Genomic DNA, 21,852 nt, shown 5'->3' with positions numbered 1-21,852 from the left:
GTGGATGTTTAGACTGATGAACCTATTTTGCATGATACCATAATGGTGAATAGATTTCATTATAAATTAGTCCAAGCCCATAGCATGTACAATCCCAAGAGGGAACCCTGACGTCAGCTACGGATGCTTGGTGAGGATGACGTGTCCATGCAGGGTCATCAGTTATAACAGATGCACCATCTGGTGGGGGTGCTGATGGTAGGGAGGCTGTGGCTCGGGGGGCAGGGGGCACGTGGGAAATCTCTACACATTCTGCTTAATTTTGCTGTGAACTTAAAATTGCTCTAAAAAATAAAGTCTATTATTTTTTTTTAAAAAAAAGAATAGCTTACGATGCTTTAAAAAGAAAAAAAAAGTCAGGGAATTCCCTGGCGGTCCAGTGGTTAGGACTCTGCGCTTCTACTGCAGGGGGCCCGGGTTCAATCCCTGGTCGGGGAACTAAGATCCTGCAAGCCATTTGGCTCGGCCAAAAAAATAAAGAAAGAAAAGAAAATAGAGAAAAAAGTGTACATAAGACGTGATTTTAGGTGTCTGCAGTCACTCTGCTTAACATAACCATATTGGCCTCTAAAAACTTACAGGAAAAAAGGTCCTACAGTCTAGCATCATATTTTTGTGCTTCAGACTTTTTTCAATTAAGTTGACCTTCAATAATGCTACTTTATTTTATCCTGCGACAATTTCAGGAAGATGCTGGAGAAAAGAAACGGGGGTGGTAGGGATGAAACATGGTTTTCTAAGAAGAAAACCACTGAGTCGATTCCAAACTTACAGATTTGGGGGAGGCCTATGAAATTTGTCATGTTTTATTTCTCCACTATAATCAGGGAGAACCATTCCCCTTATGGAAATTCCTCAGGTCACAAACGCTCGCCCCCATTTACTGACACTATGCTCACTTCCGTTTATCAAACACCTACTAAGTGCTGGGCTTTACGTCTGACACTCCATATGCATTTTCTGTAGTTCTCACAACAACCCTGCCGGGACACACTATTTTTGACAATTTATACATTAAAAGCATTGAAATTCGAGAACATTAACTTTCCTGAGGTGACTTAGCTAGTGAATAGAACAGCCAAAATTCAACCTAAAGTCTGCCCAACTCCAAAACCCAGCTCCTTTCCCCAGTACGATGCTGTCCAGCTATTTCGGAAACGCTTTAATTCATCCCATAACATTTTCTGTAAAGCTACTGACATCATCCTATTACTATTTCTTTCGCTGCCTCCTCTGTCTCTGTTCACCAGCAAATATTCTCCCGCCTTCTGATAATAGATTTATCACCCCTCCCCTAAGGGTGGGGTTCCAGAGGGATGGCCCATGGGTTGGAATACAATCCAAGTCTGGCCAGTCGGTAGTATTCCAATCCTTTTACTTGGAATGATCTGTCCCGGTGTGGATCCATAAGACTCAATCCCAGGTTTTTTGCTGGAACTGTGACAGAAGGGTAAGATGTAAACCTGGAGGCTGGAGATGCTGGCAGTCATCTTGTTGTTTTGAAAAGTACCTTGAATGAACCCAACACAGAAGCCAGAGATGACAGGGACCCAGCCCTGAATCTGGACTGCTTGCACCCTGAATCTCACTTGAATCGAGGGTCTGCTCCTTCGCAGTTATATGAACTATAAACTTCCTTTTTTTTTTTTTCCATAAGCAACTGTGAGGTGGGTTTCCTGTCTTTTGTATCCCTTCCTAATACGCTGCCCTACTTATTTAAAAATGGAGAGCTCACCATTGCTGGCGGGACTGTAAAATGGAGAGCTCACCATTGCTGGCGGGATTGTAAAATGGAGAGCTCACCATTGCTGGTGGGATTGTAAAATGGCGTGGCCACTTTGGAACACGGCCTGGCAGCTCTTCAGAGGTTAAACATGGTATAACGTGAGTGAGTTACAGTATGACTGACTCCACTCCTAGAATCTGAAAACGTACGTTCACACAAAATCTTGTACACGAATGTCCACAGCAGCATTATTCATAATTGCCTCAAAGCGGAAACAACCCAAATCCAGCAACTGATGAATAGTTTTTTAAAAATGCGGTATACCCACATGATGGATAATTGTTCAATGAAAAGGAATGAGATAGTGATCCGTGCTACAACGTGGATAACCCTTGAAAACATTATGCTGTGTGAAAGAAGCTGGTCATAAAAGACCGCATATCGTATGATTCCATTTATATGAAATGTCCAAAACAGGCAAATACACAGAGATGGAAAGTAGATTAGTAGTTGCCAGGGGCTGGGGAGAGAGGGGAGGTTAGGAGTGACTATGGATACAGGGTTACTTTCGGGGGTGATGAAAATGTTTCAAATTAGATAGTGGTGGTGCTTGCACAACTTTGTAAATATTCTAAATACCACTGAAATGTCCACTTTAAATGGGTGAGATTGTATGGTGTGTGAATTATATCTCAATAAAGCTGCTATTCAATTTATAGTTTGACTCTTTAAAATGTAATTATATTTACAGTTCAACTTTACTACTTTACTGATGAAAACAGAAATTTAGAGTATATGAAGGATTTCCTCTAACTATATGATTCTAAATTGTCCTATATAAAACACTTTACAATAATGTTCTTTTAATGAAGATAAAAAATCATCAAGGAAATATTACAAAGGAAATAAAAATAACAAAGACAAAATTACATAATTTTGATACTTCATTAGACATAACTAGATTTTTCTGTAAGTTTAGCTAAACAACTATACAGTAATATTTAAATAAATCCATTTGTTTTATACAAAAGAAACACCCTAACACAGTAGAGTCTTGTATTGCCTTTGTGAACACCAATTTGATGCTTTAAGATTTTAATGTGCTGTTAACAAGTCATCAAACTCAGGCAAGTTTAGAAATGTCTTCGTATTGAATTCCTTCAACTCTGCGTCCTTTTAAAGGGCCCTACAAATTAAAATAATTGAAGAAGAGGTTAAGAACACACATGTACTTACAAGACAAGAAAAGGACACACACTTCTGGATCCAAATTTGCCTTTTTCACATCCCTATGATACCACTAAGGTACCTAACAGCTCTACACATCTGTGAATTTTACAAGTATTCTAAAGTATTCTACGGCAACCTCATCAAGAACTGGCCATATTTTCTTTAGTGCTATGTGGCATGTGTTATCTCTAGACCCTGTGGCAGAGACTGGCTAGCTGGTCAGTATCTCCTCTGCTTCCTGGAGAAAGTCACACTTCCTGGCTCCTTCTGTGGTCAGGTATGCCATGAGATGGAGCTCCGGCCCAAGGAAGGGAACAGAAGCGATGCGGGCCACTTCCAGGCCCAGGCCATGCTCCCCTCCACAGGCAACCCGTCATGCTCCCCGCGGCCTGCCTGAAGCACACGGACACGGCAGCTGTCAAAACCCCGGTTAAAGGTGGTAGAGCCACAAGTCAGAAGGACCCTGGGTGCACAAATCACCGCTAAGAAAAGAGCCATTCCCTGATTCAGAAGACCTGTTCTGGACTTCAAAATGAGAAGTTAATGTCTATTATGTTTGTGCCATGATCAGTTGGTTTTTTTTTTAAATAACAAATATTATTTTAAGCAATACAAATCCTCATACTCAAACATATGTGTCTAGTTTAGCTGTGACAGGCTGGTCTTATTACAGAAAATGAGTCTAACCTGAAATACATTTTCTTGTTCCCTTCATATCCAAAAAGGGAAAGGGGAAAGAAAACTGGATTAATGAAAGATGATACCTGTCATAAAAGCTGATACAGCCTGGGAACACAGAGGCTAAGAATATGGGCTCTGGACCCAGACTGCCCAAGTTCAAACCCCACCCTCGGCAGGTGACATAACCCCTCAGTGCCCCATTATCCCCTAGTGGGGAACAGTAACAGTACCCTACATTACTGGCTTGTTGAGAAATATAAATGAGTTAGCACATATAAAGTGCTCAGAATAACATCTGGAACATAATATGCCTATGAGCTCAATAATTCTTTTTTCTCCCGTTGCGGAGCACAGGCTCCGGACGCGCAGGCTCAGCGGCCATAGCTCACGGGCCCAGCCGCTCCGTGGCATGTGGGATCCTCCCGGACCGGGGCACAAACCCGTGTCCCCCGCATCGGCAGGAGGACTCTCAACCACTGTGCCACCAGGGAAGCCCAAGCTCAATAATTCTTAACCCTTATTATTAAATCTTTCGGTTAAAATTTAAAAGTTGGTCCTCTCCACTGCAAAATATAAAATGATGATGGTGACTCTAACCCTGGGCTGAGATTTTAACATTTTTTACCTTCCTTTAAAAAATGCTTTTAAAATGTCTTTCTTTTAATGTACTATAATGATTACATATAAAGGAAATAAGTTCCCAGATAAAGCATGACCCAGTTTGACATCATCAGGTTTAAAGGTCGAAGGTCAATCACACTTCTGTGATAAGAAGGCCAAGTAAGGGATAAAGAAGGGGGGCCAGACTTGGGTTAACTAGGCAAGTATCTAAAAAGTTGGGGCTGGTTTTGAACAATTTGTGAGCTATTTAAAAAATCTGCTTAATAAATGTATAAATTCCAAATCTTATGATACTGATACTAAAATTTAAGATGCCAGAAATAATAAAAATAGGAGAAACCACTCGAAAAGTTCATGTCTTTCAGGGCATTGACTTGGAGAAAACATGCGGACGTAGAGACAAGCTGACCGACATGCACAAACCAGCACAGATATTTTTAATGGAGGCAGGCTGCAAAACAAGAAGAAAAAACCAAAAAATTTGCATGTGGGTTTCCTCTCCCAAGAGTACATGCTGCTTTGCAATCAACCAGAAAGGCTTTCCCTGCGGATAACCTCCGAGGTTCTATCTCGGTCCGGCTCTGAGAGCGATGAAAGCATTAGAGGGGAAGATGGAGCTGTGGGTTCACAGCAAGGCCGGGAAGAAAGCAGTTCTCGAAAAGCATACAGACTGGCAACCAAAGGTGTGGATGGAACCTAGAATATCCTCAACAGTACTGAGTCTTTCTGTTTCCCTTAGATGAAAACATGAAGCGGGATCTAAATTGGATAGTATTAGGAAACTAGAAAGTGGAGGAGATTCAACCTGCCAAGGAAATACGAGAGTTTCCAGATCTTATGCTGATTGAATCAGAAAAAAAAAAAAAAAAACTGATTTAAAAAAGAACTTCAATCTGTTCATGTTGTCAGATTAATAAATTCCCTACTGACAGGTGACATTCCCTGTTCTTTTTTTTCCCCTTAGAGTTTATGTTCGTTGGTGATTAGGTTAGTATTTTCAAGGACAGGGAAAAAATGCTTAATTTACTGAAATGTGATTTCTTTCAAATAAGAACCTAAATGGTTTTTCTAGAAAGCTTTCCTGAGACACATGTTCTCAAACCAGTTTATAGGTGGGCTCAGGGGACCTAAGAACTCCTTAAAGGGAACACATAAAATTTGGCAGTTTATGTGCAGTTTCTTGCAGAGAGCCCAAAACTTTCATCAGACTCTTCAGGAAGTTGATTATTCCCCCAAACACTAAAACTTCCTGTAGTGGAGATGAAAAAGCTTCTCGTTTAGAGATAAAGATACACGGTGCAGTAGCGCAGGGATCTAAAAAGAATTAGGCAGTTAGGAAAGAACATGTTTCAGACCCTTCCTTCTGAAGACAGCTCAGGTCTCACTCAGCCTCATGTGCAGACCTGTCAGTGGACCATCAGTTCTAAGTCAATGAACAATTTTACTTAAATGTCAGATTTCTTAAAATCTATTTATTGATCTCTTCTACCTTAAATCCTTTATGAAAGAAAGATGGACATTAGAAAATATTATTGATCTCTGTGGCTTTTCCCCCACTAACTCTGACTATATATCCTCCACTAATCACACTACGGCAGATTGAGTTTTATGTTAGATGTGGGGGAAGAAAACTGGGATATAAAGCTATGTGTAATATATACAATGTTATAAAATAGAAATACTGAAAAAAAACAGACCAAAATATTAATGGAGGTTATCATTTGCCTGGAGGGTTTACGGGCAATTTTAAAAATTATTTATATTAAATTGTATTTTTCAGCTTTTATCCAAGAGTGCTGCTAGAGACTGAATGTTTGTGTCCCTGTCAAAATTCATTCAATACATTCAAAATGTGATGGTATTAGGAAGTGGGGTCTTTGGGAAGTGATTAGGTCATGAGGGCAGAGCCCCTGAGAATGCATTAGTGCCCTTAAAAAGGGATCCCAGAGAGCTCCCTTTCCCCTCCCACCATGTGAGGACACATTAACCAGGAAACAGGCCTTCAGCAGACATCGAATCTGCCTGTGCCTTGATCTTGGACTTCCAGCCTCCACAAACGTGAGAAATAGATTTCTGTTGTTTCTAAAGCCACCCCAGTCTATGGTATTTTGTTATAGCAGCCTGAACAGATTAAGACACATAAGGAATTTCTTTTGTAATCAGAAAATAAAATGCTTTAGTAATGTCGGTCATTAGAGAAAATAAGCTTATAGATTTCCAAACAGAAAACCCAAACTTAAAACACCAATCCGATGAAAAAAAACCATAGCACATTTTAAAAGCATTTTGAAATTTCCGTCTTTGTGTAAACTATACTTACGGTTTCAATGACTATAGTAGCTGAAAAAGTCTTCTCATTGATGGATTCTAGGGTACCTTCATTTCCTCTGTAGCCTCCATTTAAAACGAGAATTCTTTTTCCTGTAACAGAAAAGGGTTAACACTTAATACAAAGAAAATGGCCACTTTCTTACAGCCAAACGCAATTACACTGAATCAACATAGTAGAAAACAAAACTCTTCTCTTAGATGTTCTTAACCATTTAATATCTGTATGATGCTACAGTACAGTTTGTAGATACTTTGATTACTGTAACATTACAAGACTCCTCATTTTTTCTACTTATTTGTCAAGGGATGTTTTAATTTTATACCAAGGAGTATAAGGTTCTTGGAGGAGATGCCCAGAGCCCAGAAGTAATCAGAAAAAATTCAGCTTACTTTTAATTTCTCTCTTTTTAAGATAAGATGGTTGCTAGTTTCATAAAAGCGTAAATATATGCCTGCTGTTTGGCTGAGCCATTCTATCTCTAAGAATTTTCTCAACAGAAATCATATATCCATACAAAGATCTGTATGTGAATGCTCATATAGCAGGTTTGTTTGTAATGGCCAAGAGCTGTAAACAACCCCAATGTCCATCAGTAGGTGACTGGATAAAGAAACTGGCACATCCACATAATGAAATACTTGGCAATAAAGAGGAATAAAGTATAGATGCACACAACAACGTGAATGAATCCAAAATGATGTACTTAGTGAAAGAAGCCAGACAGAAACACAGGACACGTGGTATGATTTTATTTATATAAAATTGTAGAAAACTATGAGCTAATCTATAGTCACAGAAGGCAGACTGGTGGTTGTGTGGGGGACGGGAGACAGCAGGGAGTGAAGGACTATAAAGGAAACGGAGGAAACTTTGCGGGGTGATGGACACATTTGCTAACTTGATTGTAAGGGTGGTTTTCACGGGAGTATGCATGTGTTGAAAACATCAAATTGTATACTTTATACAGATGCAGTTTATGTTAATTACATCTTACTGAAGCTGAAAAAAAAGTCCACAATTTCTAATCCATAAAATGAATTTTATTTTATGGAGAAAGAATATAGGATCTGATAAACAGAAGTTTTAGAGACTAACATTATCACTGTGCCAGCAATGATACCACCATGAAGAGTCTGCGTCAGAGGCAAACAACCTAACTACAGAAGCATTTATACTAGATATGTGTAAGACAATTAAGGAAAAGAAAATGCAAAATAATACTGACTTTTACTTTACCATCTCAAATAACTAAACAAATATATTAATAATAATCCTAATATGGTTGATTTTATCCAGATATGTCTGTGATTTGCTTCTGGAAAGAAAACAAAGATTCTAGAAAGGGAAAATTTATTTATGCCACAAAATAGCTTTCTCAGAGGACTGGCAAACTACCACCTCACCAAGTCAAACTGGGATCAGTTATATTGGCAGTTACATGTTTCTAAAAAGGAAACTCATACCCAGAACTATCAAGTAACGTCAAAAACTAAGGTTTTAAAGAATGGAATCACTTATTTCGATGGTATATTAAATGGTCTGCAAAAAGATTTACCTGGTGCTGGAATTACTGTTTCTAAATGAGTCTGGTCAAGTTTCAGCTTGTCTCCAGAATCAATCATCTTCACGACAGCTGTGTAATTGTCAATTACTTCCTGCCATGTAAAACCAACACTTTTATAACAGAAGAGACATGTGAACGCAAAGTCCAAAGGACAGAAATAAATGTAAACAATGAAATTCTAACCAAAAGATAAGAGTAACTTGTTTTAAGAGTAACTCCTTGTATCAATGGAGCTTATTTTCTAGATGCCATATATGACCTCAGGCTATGGTTCTTAAAGAATTCAATTCAAAGCTTAGTGAAGGTTTTCATCTGGAAAGAAAAGGCTGGTGATCTTAGAATAAGACTTTAAGAAATACAATGAGAGGGATATTTCTGTGTCATTTCAAGTACAGTAGGAGGGCAACTTATGCATGCACAAGGGTGGCCTAGCATGAAACTATACTCAGGAAAAGCAAAAGAAAGAAAAAGACTGGAGCATTGATTTTTAAATTTTAAAATCCTAGAGCAATCAAAAGATAAGTCTCTCAGGCAAACCACAAGGAAGTCCTCCTTGGAACTCTGGGGCACTATTACATTGCCCGTCATTAACCAAGGGAATGTACCTTACTTACTAGCAAGGTGCGCTCACTGAATTTTTTTAAGAGGTGCCGATGGGATTTCATACATACCATTTGCTCTAGTAAGAAAGCCGACCAAAGTTAAGTATAAACTACGGTTGGAAATGAAATATTTCTCCAACCATTGGGAAGTCAGCCTTCCTTTCATGGAACCATCAAGAACCTTAGACACACTGCTTCTGTTACTAGGACTTGATTTTTAAGGAGTATCAAAATGGCTTTACTCAGCCACACACCAGCTCCTTCACCAAATTCCATCATAACTTCATGTTCTTACCTTAACAATCCCCTTTTTCTTATGATATTTCTCTCCAAGTTTTTTGGTTATAATTTTCACTACAATTTCCTGGAAAATAAGAAAAAAATAAAGATGGAAGGAATGATATAAATTATCTTTCCTCTTTTGATCCTTCATTTTAAACATTTTCACCAAAAATCATAGTAAAATGTTAACTGCTTTGCTAAATAAGACATTTTGGAGTTGGAAGTCTTCCCAACGATGGCAGAACATTTCCTTAGTAATCTTTCATTCCTTCTGTCTCTTTTTATTCAACACAGTTGGTTACCAAGAGGAAAAAACGCGTATCTCATGGCTGATTTCCATAGTGAAGATTTCCTGAAATCTAGGACTTTCATCCACCAATCTCAACTCTATTAATCCAGGTCTTTCATAGAGAGCTTCTTTCTTTCTCTCCATTCAAGGAAGAAAAAATGCCAAGGATATTATATGTTGACATTCACCGCTGACAAAAAAACTCAAGAGAGCAGGAGTCTCACTGGGAACTGCAAGCAACGGAGGCTTTGAGCTAAAGCGCAACACTTTCCACAGTGCTCTCTTCTCATGATGTTGCTTTGGATTTTTGGTAAGACTGGACTCCTCCAGACTAGCTCCAGTTAAAAGCATTGCTCTTCTGAGCATCTAGTTCTCAACGGGAGAGAAATCTGAGTTTATTTCATATTAATGCATTCTGAGTTTGCTTCTTTATCATTGTTTTCCTGATTTCAATTGGCTAATGGCTGACGATGAAAATTAAATCACCTGACTTAATTCCAGATTCACTACAGCAATTCTGTATTTGCTACTTCAAGTGGATACAGCAGAAGTACTAGATGGTCACAAGTACTTCAATAAGCCAGGCTAAACATTACATTAACAAAAACCTAGTAAGGACTTTGGGGGAGAATATTTAACAGCAGAAAAATATGTTTAAGAGAAGGCTTGAATGTTCTTATTCTTAAGCCAGTATTCTATTAAGACTTTCTCAATGAAGCCATATAATACCAACAGCTTCTCTGATTTCTGGGCTAAATTTCTCAAAGGCCCTCATGGGTACACACACTTATAATTTAAACATAATTCATTACTTCATTGTACTATTGACACTTGCTTATAGCACATCTGTCAAAACTTTCTTTTCTGAGTTTAAAAACTAAAGCTCTCCAATCCATCTCTGTGGGCTGCTGGTTATTTTAACACACATACTGCCCATTTCAAAACGAGACACACACTGTTGTGGCCTCTCCCGTTGCGGAGCACAGGCTCTGGACGCGCAGGCTCAGCGGCCATGGCTCATGGGCCCAGCCGCTCCGCGGCATGTGGGATCTTCCCAGACTGGGGCACAAACCTGTGTCCCCTGCATCGGCAGGCGGACTCTCAACCACTGCGCCACCAGGGAAGCCCTGATCTTCACTTTTAATGTAACATTCTCCAAGAGGAGCTAGGAAGAAAATCTGAATAATTTACTATACTAGAAGATTATCAAACTGAAAATAAAATTTTTTTAAAAGTATTGTCAATGCAGGGAGTTCCCTGGCGGTCCAGTGGTTAAAGACTTCGCCTTCCAATGCAGGGGGTGTGGGTTCAATTCCTGGTTGGGGAAGTAAGATCCCACATGCCTTGTGGCCAAAAAACCAGGGCGTAAAACAGAGGCAATATTGTAAGGAGTGCAATAAAGACTTTAAAAATGGTCCACATTAAAAAAAAAAATCTTAAAAAAAAAAATATTGTCAATGGGAAGAGAACTTTTAGACTAACTAAAAATGCTTTTTTTTTTTTTTTTTTTCTTTTGGTTTGTTTTCTTTTTCCTTTAAACCAATCGTTCTGAAAAAAGGTGATTCTAAACATGAGAATCACCTAGGCGGTTAGTGAAAATAGCCATTTCACCCCAGGAGACTGGATAGTGGTAGTATTGAAGCATATATATCTTGGAAAGAAATGGTCTAAATTTTTTTGAATTGTGCTCTGGTTAAGAACTACTGCTCTAAGCAAAATTCTTGATTACACTTTCATAAACAATATATGAAACTATTAATATCAAATGCTAGCTACTCCGACAGGGAAAGCAAACAAAATAATCCATAGATGGTTGCCTCTCTCTAGGTCCTTCCTTTTCTAATCTTGACCCAGACTTCTACTCAGAGACGGAAGTCAGGGAGACTAATGCATCCCAGGAAGTACTGTTTATTAGGGCAGAGTACAACCTAGTGAATATGCCAGGGACATCCTAGCTCACCACTTTCTAAATGACCTTGGGGGAATTACTCAAATAATCTATACCTCAGTTTTCTCACCTATAAGAAGGGAATAATAACAGTAATCACCTTGTAGGGCTGATATGAGAATTAACTGAAATAATTCATATGAAGCATATTTTTTAATAGTTTTTCTTTTTTTTTTTAATTGAAGTATAGTTGATTTACAATGTTGTGTTAGTTTCAGGTGTACACCACAGTGATTCAATTATATGTACATGTTTATCTATTCTTTTTCAGATTCTTTTCCCTTATAGGTTATTAAAAAATATTGAGTATAGTTCCCTGTGCTATACCGTAGGTCCTTGTTGGTTATCTGTTTTATACATAATAGTGTGTAACTGGTAATCCCAAACTCCTAATTTATCCTCTCCCTACTCCCTGCCTTTCCCCTTTGGTAACCATAAGTTTGTTTTCCATGTCAGTGGGTCTATTTCTGTTTTGTAAAAAAGCTCATTTGTATCTATTTTTTTTTAGATTCCACATATAAGTGATATCATATGATATTTGTCTTTCTCTGTCTGGTTTATGAAGCACTTATTCTCTATTTAATACAGCAAGGATTTTCATTTTACATAACTTATTTCATGATCTTTCATGTGATCACCAGGCAAATATTTCCCATTGTATAAGAACATAAACTAAGACATGGAAACAAAATTATTTTTAAGCTAGTGAGGGAATAACTATGAAGATTTAAATTAGAACTTTATGCTTTTTGATCTTCAAGATCATTATTAATAATAATAAAAGTAAATCAGAAATTTTCAAATCAGAAATTACCCAAATAATTACTTTCCACTCTCGTGTTATTGATCAAGCCAGCTTCCTTAAGGATAACTAAGATACCCTGAAGGTTTTATGAAAACTTCATATTCCAGTAAGTTCAAAACCGAGCAGCAATAAATAAAAAATATTTAAAGTACTGAAATGTTTTAAAATTATTATGCAATTGTTATCTTAAAAGAATAAGAAATAAAGTGAAATAAGTCAGAGAAAGATAAAAACTATGACATCATTTATATGTGGAATCTAAAAAATACAACAAACTAGTGAATACAACAAAAAAGAAGCAGACTCACAAATATAGAGAACAAATTAGTGGTTACCAATGGGGAGAGGGAAGTGGAGAGGGGCAATAAAGGGATGAGGGAAAAAAAAGTTATTATGGGCTTACATGAAATCATGTGTGTGAAACTTTTGAAAACTGGAAAGCACTACAGAATTTAAAGAATCTTTCTTTCAATAAAAAAAAATTTTTTAAAGACTTTAGTAAATTAGATTAAGAAAAAACGAAAAAACAGAAGCAGCAATAATAAAAAAGCAATAAAAAACAAATCTTTCCTTGAACTTATATAATTAAAACGTGTTTTTAGAAAAGGGAACCCTCTTGCACTGTTGGTGGGTATGTAAATTGATACAGCCACTATGGAGAACAGTATGGAGGTTCCTTAAAAAAACTAAAAATAGAACTACCATATGACCCAGCAATCCCACTACTGGGCAAAGAGTCATGTACCACAATGTTCATTGCAGCTCTATTTACAATAGCCAAGACATGGAAGCAACCTAAGTGTCCATCGACAGATGAATGGATAAAGAAGATGTGGCAGGTATATACAATGGAATATTACTCAGCCATAAAAAGAAACGAAATTGAGTTATTTGTAGTGAGGTGGTTGGACCTAGAGTCTGTCATACAGAGTGAAGTAAGTCAGAAAGAGAAAAATAAATACCATATGCTAACACATATATATGGAATCTAAAAAAAAAAATTGGTTATGAAGAACCTAGGGGCAGGATGGGAATAAAGACACAGACCTACTAGAGAATGGACTTGGGGACATGGGGAGGGGGAAGGGTAAGCTGGGACAAAGTGAGAGAGTGGCATGGACATATATACACTACCAAATGTAAAATCGATAGCTAGTGGGAAGCAGCCACGTAGCACAGGGAGATCAGCTCGGTGCTTTGTGACCACCTAGAGGGGTGGGATAGGGAGGGTTGGAGGGAGGGAGGGAGGGAGACGCAAGAGGGAAGAGATATGGGGATATATGTATATGTATAGCTGATTCACTAACACACCATTGTAAAGCAATTATACACCAATAAAGATGTTAAAGAAAAAAAAAAAGCTGTTTTTACAACAAAGTACCTAACTGGGTATTCTTATAGCAAAAACTGAAAATAATTCCAGGCTTAAATTCAAGGTGTCCATACACAAATTTGGCATTAAACTCAAGAAACATTACTGGTCCATGAACATGAAGTAACCCTCTAATAACAATACAACCAATGCTTACAGAGTAGATGCAAAGACAAGTCATTAAAGTTATAAATCTATCTACAGAATTTACAGATATTTAAGAAATTTAGTCATTTATAGCAAATGCTATTTAAATCATTTGCTTAAAAGCACATTTAGAAGTAAGAAGCCCCAGCGGGATACGTACAGGCTGGAGCCAGTAATCTGTTCGGGCAGCTCTTTTCTTCTCCTCTTCAATCTGGAGGACGCATGAGACATTCACAAAATTACCTCTTTAAAATCCTCAATTTATTTCAAATAACATTCCATTTAGCAAAAGAACACTATAAAACACACTTCACAGAAGATCGATATAATTTGCAATCTCTGATAAACACAAACCTTTTTTTGCAATTAGTTTTTGATTGAAAAAAAAAGCAACCTGGATTTAGGAAAATAAGTGATAGGCAAGTCAACTGACCAAGAAGATAAACGTAAACAACCTCTATTGAGTCAATACTGCATTGCCACCTGCCAGCATTACTCTGCCCTATCCCTGCTTCCTCCCCTGGACTGTCATGCGCTGGAAAACAGGTGATGTTTTCAGGGGGCAAAAACATAACTCTTACAGACCAATTCAGCACAGCATAGATGGGTATACAGTTTGATGGCAAAGAGGAGCTTCCCTGTTTGATAAGGATAATAAAGCCTGTGAATGGAGGGGAAGAAAAACACAACCAGGAGAGAAGTAAATGAAAGGGTGACCAAAAGGAAAACGTGCTGACCAGCTGACCTGGCTGTATCTCACACCTTTTTCTTTCTCAACTGCTCAGTTAACCCTAAGTACCTACTTTCAAAGGGACTGAACAATGTCGCTCTTTGGTTGATTCAAAACCTCATCTTAATTCCTCCAACTTTCCAATATGAACAAAAAATATTCTAAACTTGGCATGGTTATATTCTAAGCAGGTAGATCTGGCTTTCCATTTTACTTTGAATTAAATCAAAATGGCTTATAAGACCTCTGTGGTGTTGCCCGTTTCTCTCTCCAACCTCAAATGCCACCACTCTTGTGCTTACCATGCTCTAGCCACCTGGATCTTCCCTTTGGATGCTGAGCTAGAGATCTCCCCTGCCCTAGTGGGGGAACAAGCTATCTCCCCACTCCCTGCCCTCAGACCTCCTCAGCACATAGCATTTTGTAATTACTTATCCACTGGTTCACTTGGTCGTGGAATGCCTCCTTCACTAGGGTGAAAGCTCCATGACATGCAGGGACTGTTTTTCTCCCTACTCTACACATGCAGGACCTCACATGATGCCCAGCACGTAACAGCAACTCAGTATCTGCTGAATGATGTAATGACTACATCTCACAGCGTACACACGTTACATTATACTTTAAGCTTTTCTAACTGTCCTGCATTGTGTGAGGACTCAGTAACAGGGAAGACCAAACAGTTACTCCCATCCCTTGACAAATGAAAAGGAATGAGGAGACCAGAGGAAATGATGTTACAGGGAAAAACGTTAGCTTCTTGTACCCATTTATTCTTTCTCTTCGCCTTTTCTACTTATTTCATAAATTTATTGATAAGGGAAGGTGATGTGTTGGAAGGGAGAAAGGAATATTTAGGAATATATTAAGAACCTTCTGCAGAACGGCACTAGAATTTCAGGTAAATTTAGAGCAAAAGTATAGCCCTAGATCCAGATAATCACAGGTTTTCACTGATTCATCATATAAACTTGGCCATCAGGTTAAATCACTTTAAAAATATGTCAGAGGGCTTCCCTGGTGGCGCAGTGGTTGAGAGTCCGCCTGCCGATGCAGGGGACACGGGTTCATGCCCCGGTCCGGGAGGATCCCACATGCCACAGAGCGGCTGGGCCCGTGAGCCACGGCCACTGAGCCTGCGCATCCGGAGCCTGTGCTCCACAGCGGGAGAGGCCACAACAGTGAGAGGCCCGCGTACCGCGAAAAAAAAAAAATAATGTCAGAGCTTTCTCTACCAGGTAGGAGGTGGTAAGTGGAAGTCAGAGGCAACAGGAGAGCCTAGGTTGGTGGGGGCATCCATGGAGGATGCCAATTTCACGAAGCCACCAAAGGTGAGCAGAGCTTTCATTTCTGGCTTCAATTACCACTGAGGTTCTCCTAAACTAACTTTATTGACCATAATTTCATGGAGTGTTTTGAAGACAGCACTTGAGGCAAGAAAATAAACCTATCTAAGGACGTTCCAGCCCCATTCAGATGGAACTACACCTAGGCTCTTTTTTCCTAACCTGGTATGAGCACATTTTTCTCACTTTATATTAATCTCATAATTGGTGAAACTATTTAACTTTCCTTGGTTGGAATCACATAATTCCCCTAACAGCTAGAGTTGACAAGCACTTCATAAAGCGTACCTCCATGATTTCATCGAGTGCAGATTTCTTCTTCTTCTTTTCTTTTGACTGAGCTGAGCTCTGGGAAGATTCCTTCCGTTTCACCGATGCTGCGTTCCCTACTGTCTTCAGAGCACTTGGTCCCAAAGAACTGATGGGAAGAGGAACCGTGCTGTTAACAAAAACTGTGCAAAGACGCAGGCTTTATATAATGTGCAAAAGGAACAACACAGAAGATATCTGTTATATGGTTAGCCTCGAACAGATTAGTCAAAACTACAAAGGGCGCGTCTATCACTTACAGGACCGGGAGCACCATGAGAACATGGAACCCTTCCTGTCCCCCCACCTTCAGCTAGTGCCACTCTATCAGTGTGGCTGAGTGACGGGTGACAGCATTGGCTTCAGGGTTGGGGCCACCAGGGTTTGATCCTACTTCTGCTGGGACCTTGAGCAATTAACTTTTCTAAGCCTCATTTCCTCACATATAAACGGGGGTAGTAATGTGACCCAACTCTAGCTCGACCGGCAGGATTAAGTGAGATGTTTGTAAAACAGCTGGTAGAAGTCCGGCACATTATCAGTTCTATTTCTTTAAAGCAAAGATCTCAACATCCAATTAAAATTTTTTTTATCGTTCCCAATTGCCTAACGTCGTCAGTGTACATTCTACATTTCTGAGCGCCATCATAAAATTGTCACCACAGGCCCCAGAATGCCATCCCTGATGTATTACGTATACTTGTCATTCTGTACACTCTGCTATTGACTGAGCCATGCCCTGTGCTTCAAGCTTTTGCAAATCTGCACATGCCTCTTTTATACCTAAAATAGTCTCTCCATTTATCTCCATTTGCTGAACTTCTTTAAGATCCATTCTTCATGAGGCTTCTTGGAATTTGTTGTTTTTGAACCGCCATAGCACTTTGGGGCAGGCATCCCACTCCACCTGGCATATAATCATTTGTATATATGACTCCTCTCTCACAGTAGGGGAGAGAATATATATATCCACATATATATATATATATATATTTTTTTTTCCCCCCTGTAAAGTAGCAGTAACTCTCTTGTGACTCAGATAAAATAGATGCTCCATTAATATTTGCTGACTCACTGAATATTATCAGTATAATTATTTAATTTGTCATACTTGTAAAATACAAAGAACACATATTTGCACAAAGCTACCATGGAAACAAGAAAAAAAGTGTGATTATAGAGAATACAGTCGAGTTAATATTTTCCACTCTTTGGACCTTTTCCTTTAGGCATTTAAAGGCAGCATTAGCTTTATTAGCAGCCGGATGACTGTAAGGACTCCCAGTGGAGCCTGCAGTCAACTTAAATCCCTGCTTCTTATATGGGGAGGCTGCAGGTCAGGACTCCCACACCCTGTCTTCATGGAAGCCATTCTCTCTTTATCTAACTGGAAGGCTTTAATTTTACCCTTGCGATATTTCACTTACTAGGTTTTGTCCCATAATTCAATCCTCTGACATATTTTTAAGTTCTAAGGTTTGTGACAACTGTAAATAATATACATTGGTTGTGAACAGATTAAGTCCAAATAAAGATAAACTCTTCAACATGCTACTCAAAATAAATATTCTTTGGAGTTAAATGTAATTTGAGCTAGGAATCCACTGAATTTAGCAATAATTCCAGATCATAAACAACCACAATATGTCTATATAATAGGCACTAATAATCCCAGCAGAAGGGCAGTTAGGATTACGTGGCTATTTTCGGGTCTAGTAATTACTTCTTCCTTACATGTTCACAAACCACTATTTCTACTATAATCACTGGGAAAAGCTAGCTACTATTGTGTTCTGAAGATTTTTCTCCACTTTTAAAAAAAAACATTTGCTTATTTTTCTGCTTTCTGTGTCTTCTCACATTCTCCATGATTCCTCAAATTTTATCAACAGTGAGTCGTCAAACACATCTATAAATTATTCAATATTTTGGTATTTGTTTCAGCTTGGAAATTTAACGCAATTTAAAAATGGACAATAGACAATTCTCCAAAGATCTATAAATGGCCAGAAAGCACATGAAAAGATGCTTAACATCACTAATCATTCGGAAACTGCAAATCAAAACCACAATGAAATACTACCCACACTCATTAGGATTGCTACTATAAAAAATTACAGAAAATAACAAGCACTGGCAAGGATGTGCAGAAACTGGAACCCTTGTGTAATTGCTGGTGGGAATGTAAAATACTGCAGCTGCTGTGGAAAACCTTTTAAAAGTTAAACACAGAATTACCATACAATACAGCAATTCCACTTCCAGGTAAACACCCAAAGGAATTGAAAGCAGGGACTTGAGCAGGTATCTGTACACCGATGTTCGGAAGAGCATTAATCACAAGAGCCAAAAGGTAAAAACAACTCAAATGTTCACTGACAGATGAATGGATAAACAAACTGTGGTCTATATCTACAGTGGGGTATTATTCAGATTAAAAAGGAACGAAATTCTGATCCATGCCACAACATGGATAAACCCCGAAGAGCTTATGCTAAGTGAAAGAAGCCAGACACAAAAGGACAAACACTGTATGATTCCACTCAAATGAGGCAGTCAAATTCATAAAGACAGAAGAGTAGAACAGAGGTAACCGGGGGCGAAGGGGAAGTGTCGTGGGGGGTTATTTTTTAGTGGGTTCAGAGTTTCAGTTTTGGATGATGAAAAGATCTGGAGATGGATACCGGCGATAGTTGCACAGCAATGTGAATCTACTTAATGCCACTGAATCGTATACTTAAAAGTGGTTAAAATGGACCATCTTATGTTATGTATATTTCACCACACAAGAAAACTAAACTGAATAGGAAAAATAAAGTTTTCTATTTAGCAAATGTATTCAGCATTACTAAATGATTAAAATGTGAGAATCATCGGGAATAAAAAGCTAAACAGAATAGCCCATCAGGATCTCATGATGTAGTGGGAGAACAGATACGGAGGGCATTGCACGGAGAGAGAGCAGTAGATGCAAGCGAGGGTGAGACCACAGAGTGCTTAGGAGACAAATGGCTTCGCAGAGCTGTGGTGCAGATGGCAGGTGGTACGCCTGTAAACGTAACTAGAGGTTATCATATAGACGATGGCCTAAATTGCTGAAAGTCTTTAACAAGAGAAAGACATGGTAAGATTTGACGTTCAGAAAGCTCCTTTCTGCTTGTGATATCAAGAACCTCTTAGAGGGACTTCCCTGGTGGCAGAGTGGTTAAGAATCTGCCTGCCAACATAGGGAACACAGGTTCAATCCCTGGTCCGGGAAGATCCCACGTGCCGCGGAGCAACTGAGCCCATGCGCCACAACTACTGAGCCGGCGTGCCACAACTACGGAAGCCTGCGCACCTAGAGCCCGTGCTCCACAACAAGAGAAGCCACCACAATGAGAAGCCCACGCACCACAACGAAGAGTAGCCCCCACGCACAGCAATGAAGATCCAACACAGCCAAAAATTAATTAATTAAATTTTAAAAAAGAATCTCTTAGAGCTAAAATGAATAAATGAAAAATATAAAGAATGTTGATGAGACATGATGAAGGACAGTATTCTAAAAGATTAATAAAACGGATAATAAATTTGAATACCTCGTTGAAAAGAATATTCTAGAAAAACAAAAATTATACAAATGATAAAAATTGAGGGCTTCTCTGGTGGCACAGTAGTTGAGAGTCCACCTGCCGGGGACACGGGTTGGTGCCTCAGTCCGGGAATATCCCACATGCCGCGGAGCGGCTAGGCCCGTGAGCCATGGCTGCTGAACCTGTGCATCCGGAGCCTGTGCTCCGCAATGGGAGAGGCCACAACAGTGAGAGGCTCACATACCGAAAAAAAAAAAAAAAAAAAAAAAGAAAATAGGCAATTTGTTTCCAGCTTTGCTTTGTATGATATTTAATCTTACACCAGCTGCTGTACCAATAATGCCCCTCCAGCCCAAAAAAAGATTCTAGTAGAAAGGTGAGAGATTGAGACAGGGTCAAATGAGGTTAAAATCAAGGCAGGAAATGGAACGGAAGGCTTCTAGAACAGCCCTAGGATTCTGCTTTCAGTAACTGGAGTGAGCATGTGTGCAGTTAAGAGACAGGGAAGCCACACCGAAGTGGAGTTACTGAGCTGATGAGTTGTGGCCCAGGCAGTGTTATTCACGTGTATGAACACAGCTGGAATCTTCATTAGCTACCTGTCAGACCGGGCCCAGTGCCAAGCCTTCCTGGAGACACGGAGGTGTGTGGAGGCCAGGCACACCAGGCTGTGCCTGGAGACGGAAAACCAAAGACAGCGTGTGGCTGACAGGGTCTTGGTGCTCCGGTTGGGTGTCAGGCCTGAGCCTCTGAGGTAGGAGAGCCGAGTTCAGGACTTTGGTCCACCAGAGACCTCCCGGCCCCATGTAATCTCTATAGGCGAGAGCTCTCCCAGAGATCTCCGTCTCAACGCTAAGACCCAGCTCAACTCAATGACCAGCAAGCTCCAGTGCTGGACACCCCATGCCAAACAACTAGAAACACAGGAACACAACCCCACCCATTATCAGAGAGGCTGCCTAAAATCATAATAAGTTCACAGACACCTCAAAACACACCACTGGATACAGTCCTGCCCACCAAAAGACAAGATCCAGCCTCATCCACCAGTACACAGGAACCAGTCGCCTCCATCAAGAAGCCTACACAACCCACTGGGGGCAGACACCAAAAACAACGGGAACTACTAACCTGTAGCCTGTGAAAAGGAGATCCCAAACACAGTAATTTAAGCAAAATGAGAAAACACAGAAATATGCAGCAGATGAAGGAGCAAAGTAAAAAACCACCAGATAAAACAAATGAAGAGGAAATAGGCAGTCTACCTGAATAAGAATTCAGAGTAATGATAGTAAAGATGATCCAAAATCTTTGAAATAGAATGGAGAAAATGCAAGAAATGTTTAACAAGGAACTAGAAGAACTAAAGAGCAAACAAACAATGATGAACAACTCAATAAAGGAAATTAAAGATTCTTTACAAGGAATCAATAGCAGAATAACTGAAGCAGAAGAACGGATAACTGACCAGGAAGATAAAATAGTGGAAATAACTACTGCAGAGCAGAATAAAGAAAAAAGAATGAAACGAATTGAGGACAGTCTCAGAGACCTCTGGGACAATATTAAACACACCAACATTTGAATTATAGGGGTCCCAGAAGAAGAAGAGAAAAAGAAAGGGACTGAGAAAATATATGAAGAGATTATAGTTGAAAACTTCCCTAATATGGGAAAGGAAATAATCAAATCCAGGAAGTGCAGAGTCGCACACAGGATAAGTCCAAGGAGAAACACGCCAAGACGCATATTAATCAAACTATCAAAAATTAAATACAAAGAAAAAATATTAAAAGCAGCAAGGGAAAAGCAACAAATAACATACAAGGGAATCCCCATAAGGTTAACAGCTGATTTTTCAGCAGAAACTCTGCAGGCCAGAAGGGAGTGGCAGGACATATTTGAAGTGATAAGAGAGAAAAACCTACAACCAAGATTACTCTACCCAGCAAGAATCTCATTTACATTTGACAGAGAAATTAAAACCTTTACAGACAAGCAAAAGCTAAGAGAATTTAGCACCACCAAACCAGCTTTACAACAAATGCTAAAGAAACTTCTCTAGGCAGGAAACACAAGAGAAGGAAAATACCTACAAAAAAAAACCCCAAAACAATTAAGAAAATGGTAATAGGAACATACATATTGATAACTACCTTAAATGTAAATGGATTAAATGCTCCAACCAAAAGACATAGGCTGGCTGAATGGATACAAAAACAACACCAATATATATGCTGTCTACAAGAGACCCACTTCAGACCTAGGGACACATACAGACTGAAAGTGAGGG

The 21,852-nt window shown here is 39.2% G+C and overlaps 1 protein-coding gene across 1 annotated transcript in view; it reads right to left on the bottom strand.

Annotated features, from left to right (window-relative positions):
- Positions 1–2,572: 2,572 nt before the first annotated feature.
- KIN (Kin17 DNA and RNA binding protein) overlaps positions 2,573–21,852 on the bottom strand; it is a 37,294-nt gene continuing 18,014 nt past the window's right edge. The window contains exons 8-13 of the mRNA XM_032624582.1: positions 15,964–16,093; positions 13,760–13,810; positions 9,052–9,120; positions 8,146–8,245; positions 6,579–6,679; positions 2,573–2,912 (exon numbers count right to left, since the gene is read on the bottom strand). Of these exons, the coding sequence (XP_032480473.1) occupies positions 2,850–2,912; positions 6,579–6,679; positions 8,146–8,245; positions 9,052–9,120; positions 13,760–13,810; positions 15,964–16,093 (514 nt within the window). The 3' untranslated portion in view covers positions 2,573–2,849. The remainder of the gene's footprint in view (positions 2,913–6,578; positions 6,680–8,145; positions 8,246–9,051; positions 9,121–13,759; positions 13,811–15,963; positions 16,094–21,852) is intronic.

Source organism: Phocoena sinus, chromosome 2 (genome assembly GCF_008692025.1).
Source record: "Phocoena sinus isolate mPhoSin1 chromosome 2, mPhoSin1.pri, whole genome shotgun sequence".
Lineage (NCBI taxonomy): Eukaryota > Metazoa > Chordata > Mammalia > Artiodactyla > Phocoenidae > Phocoena > Phocoena sinus.
This window is presented reverse-complemented; position numbering and strand designations above follow the sequence as displayed.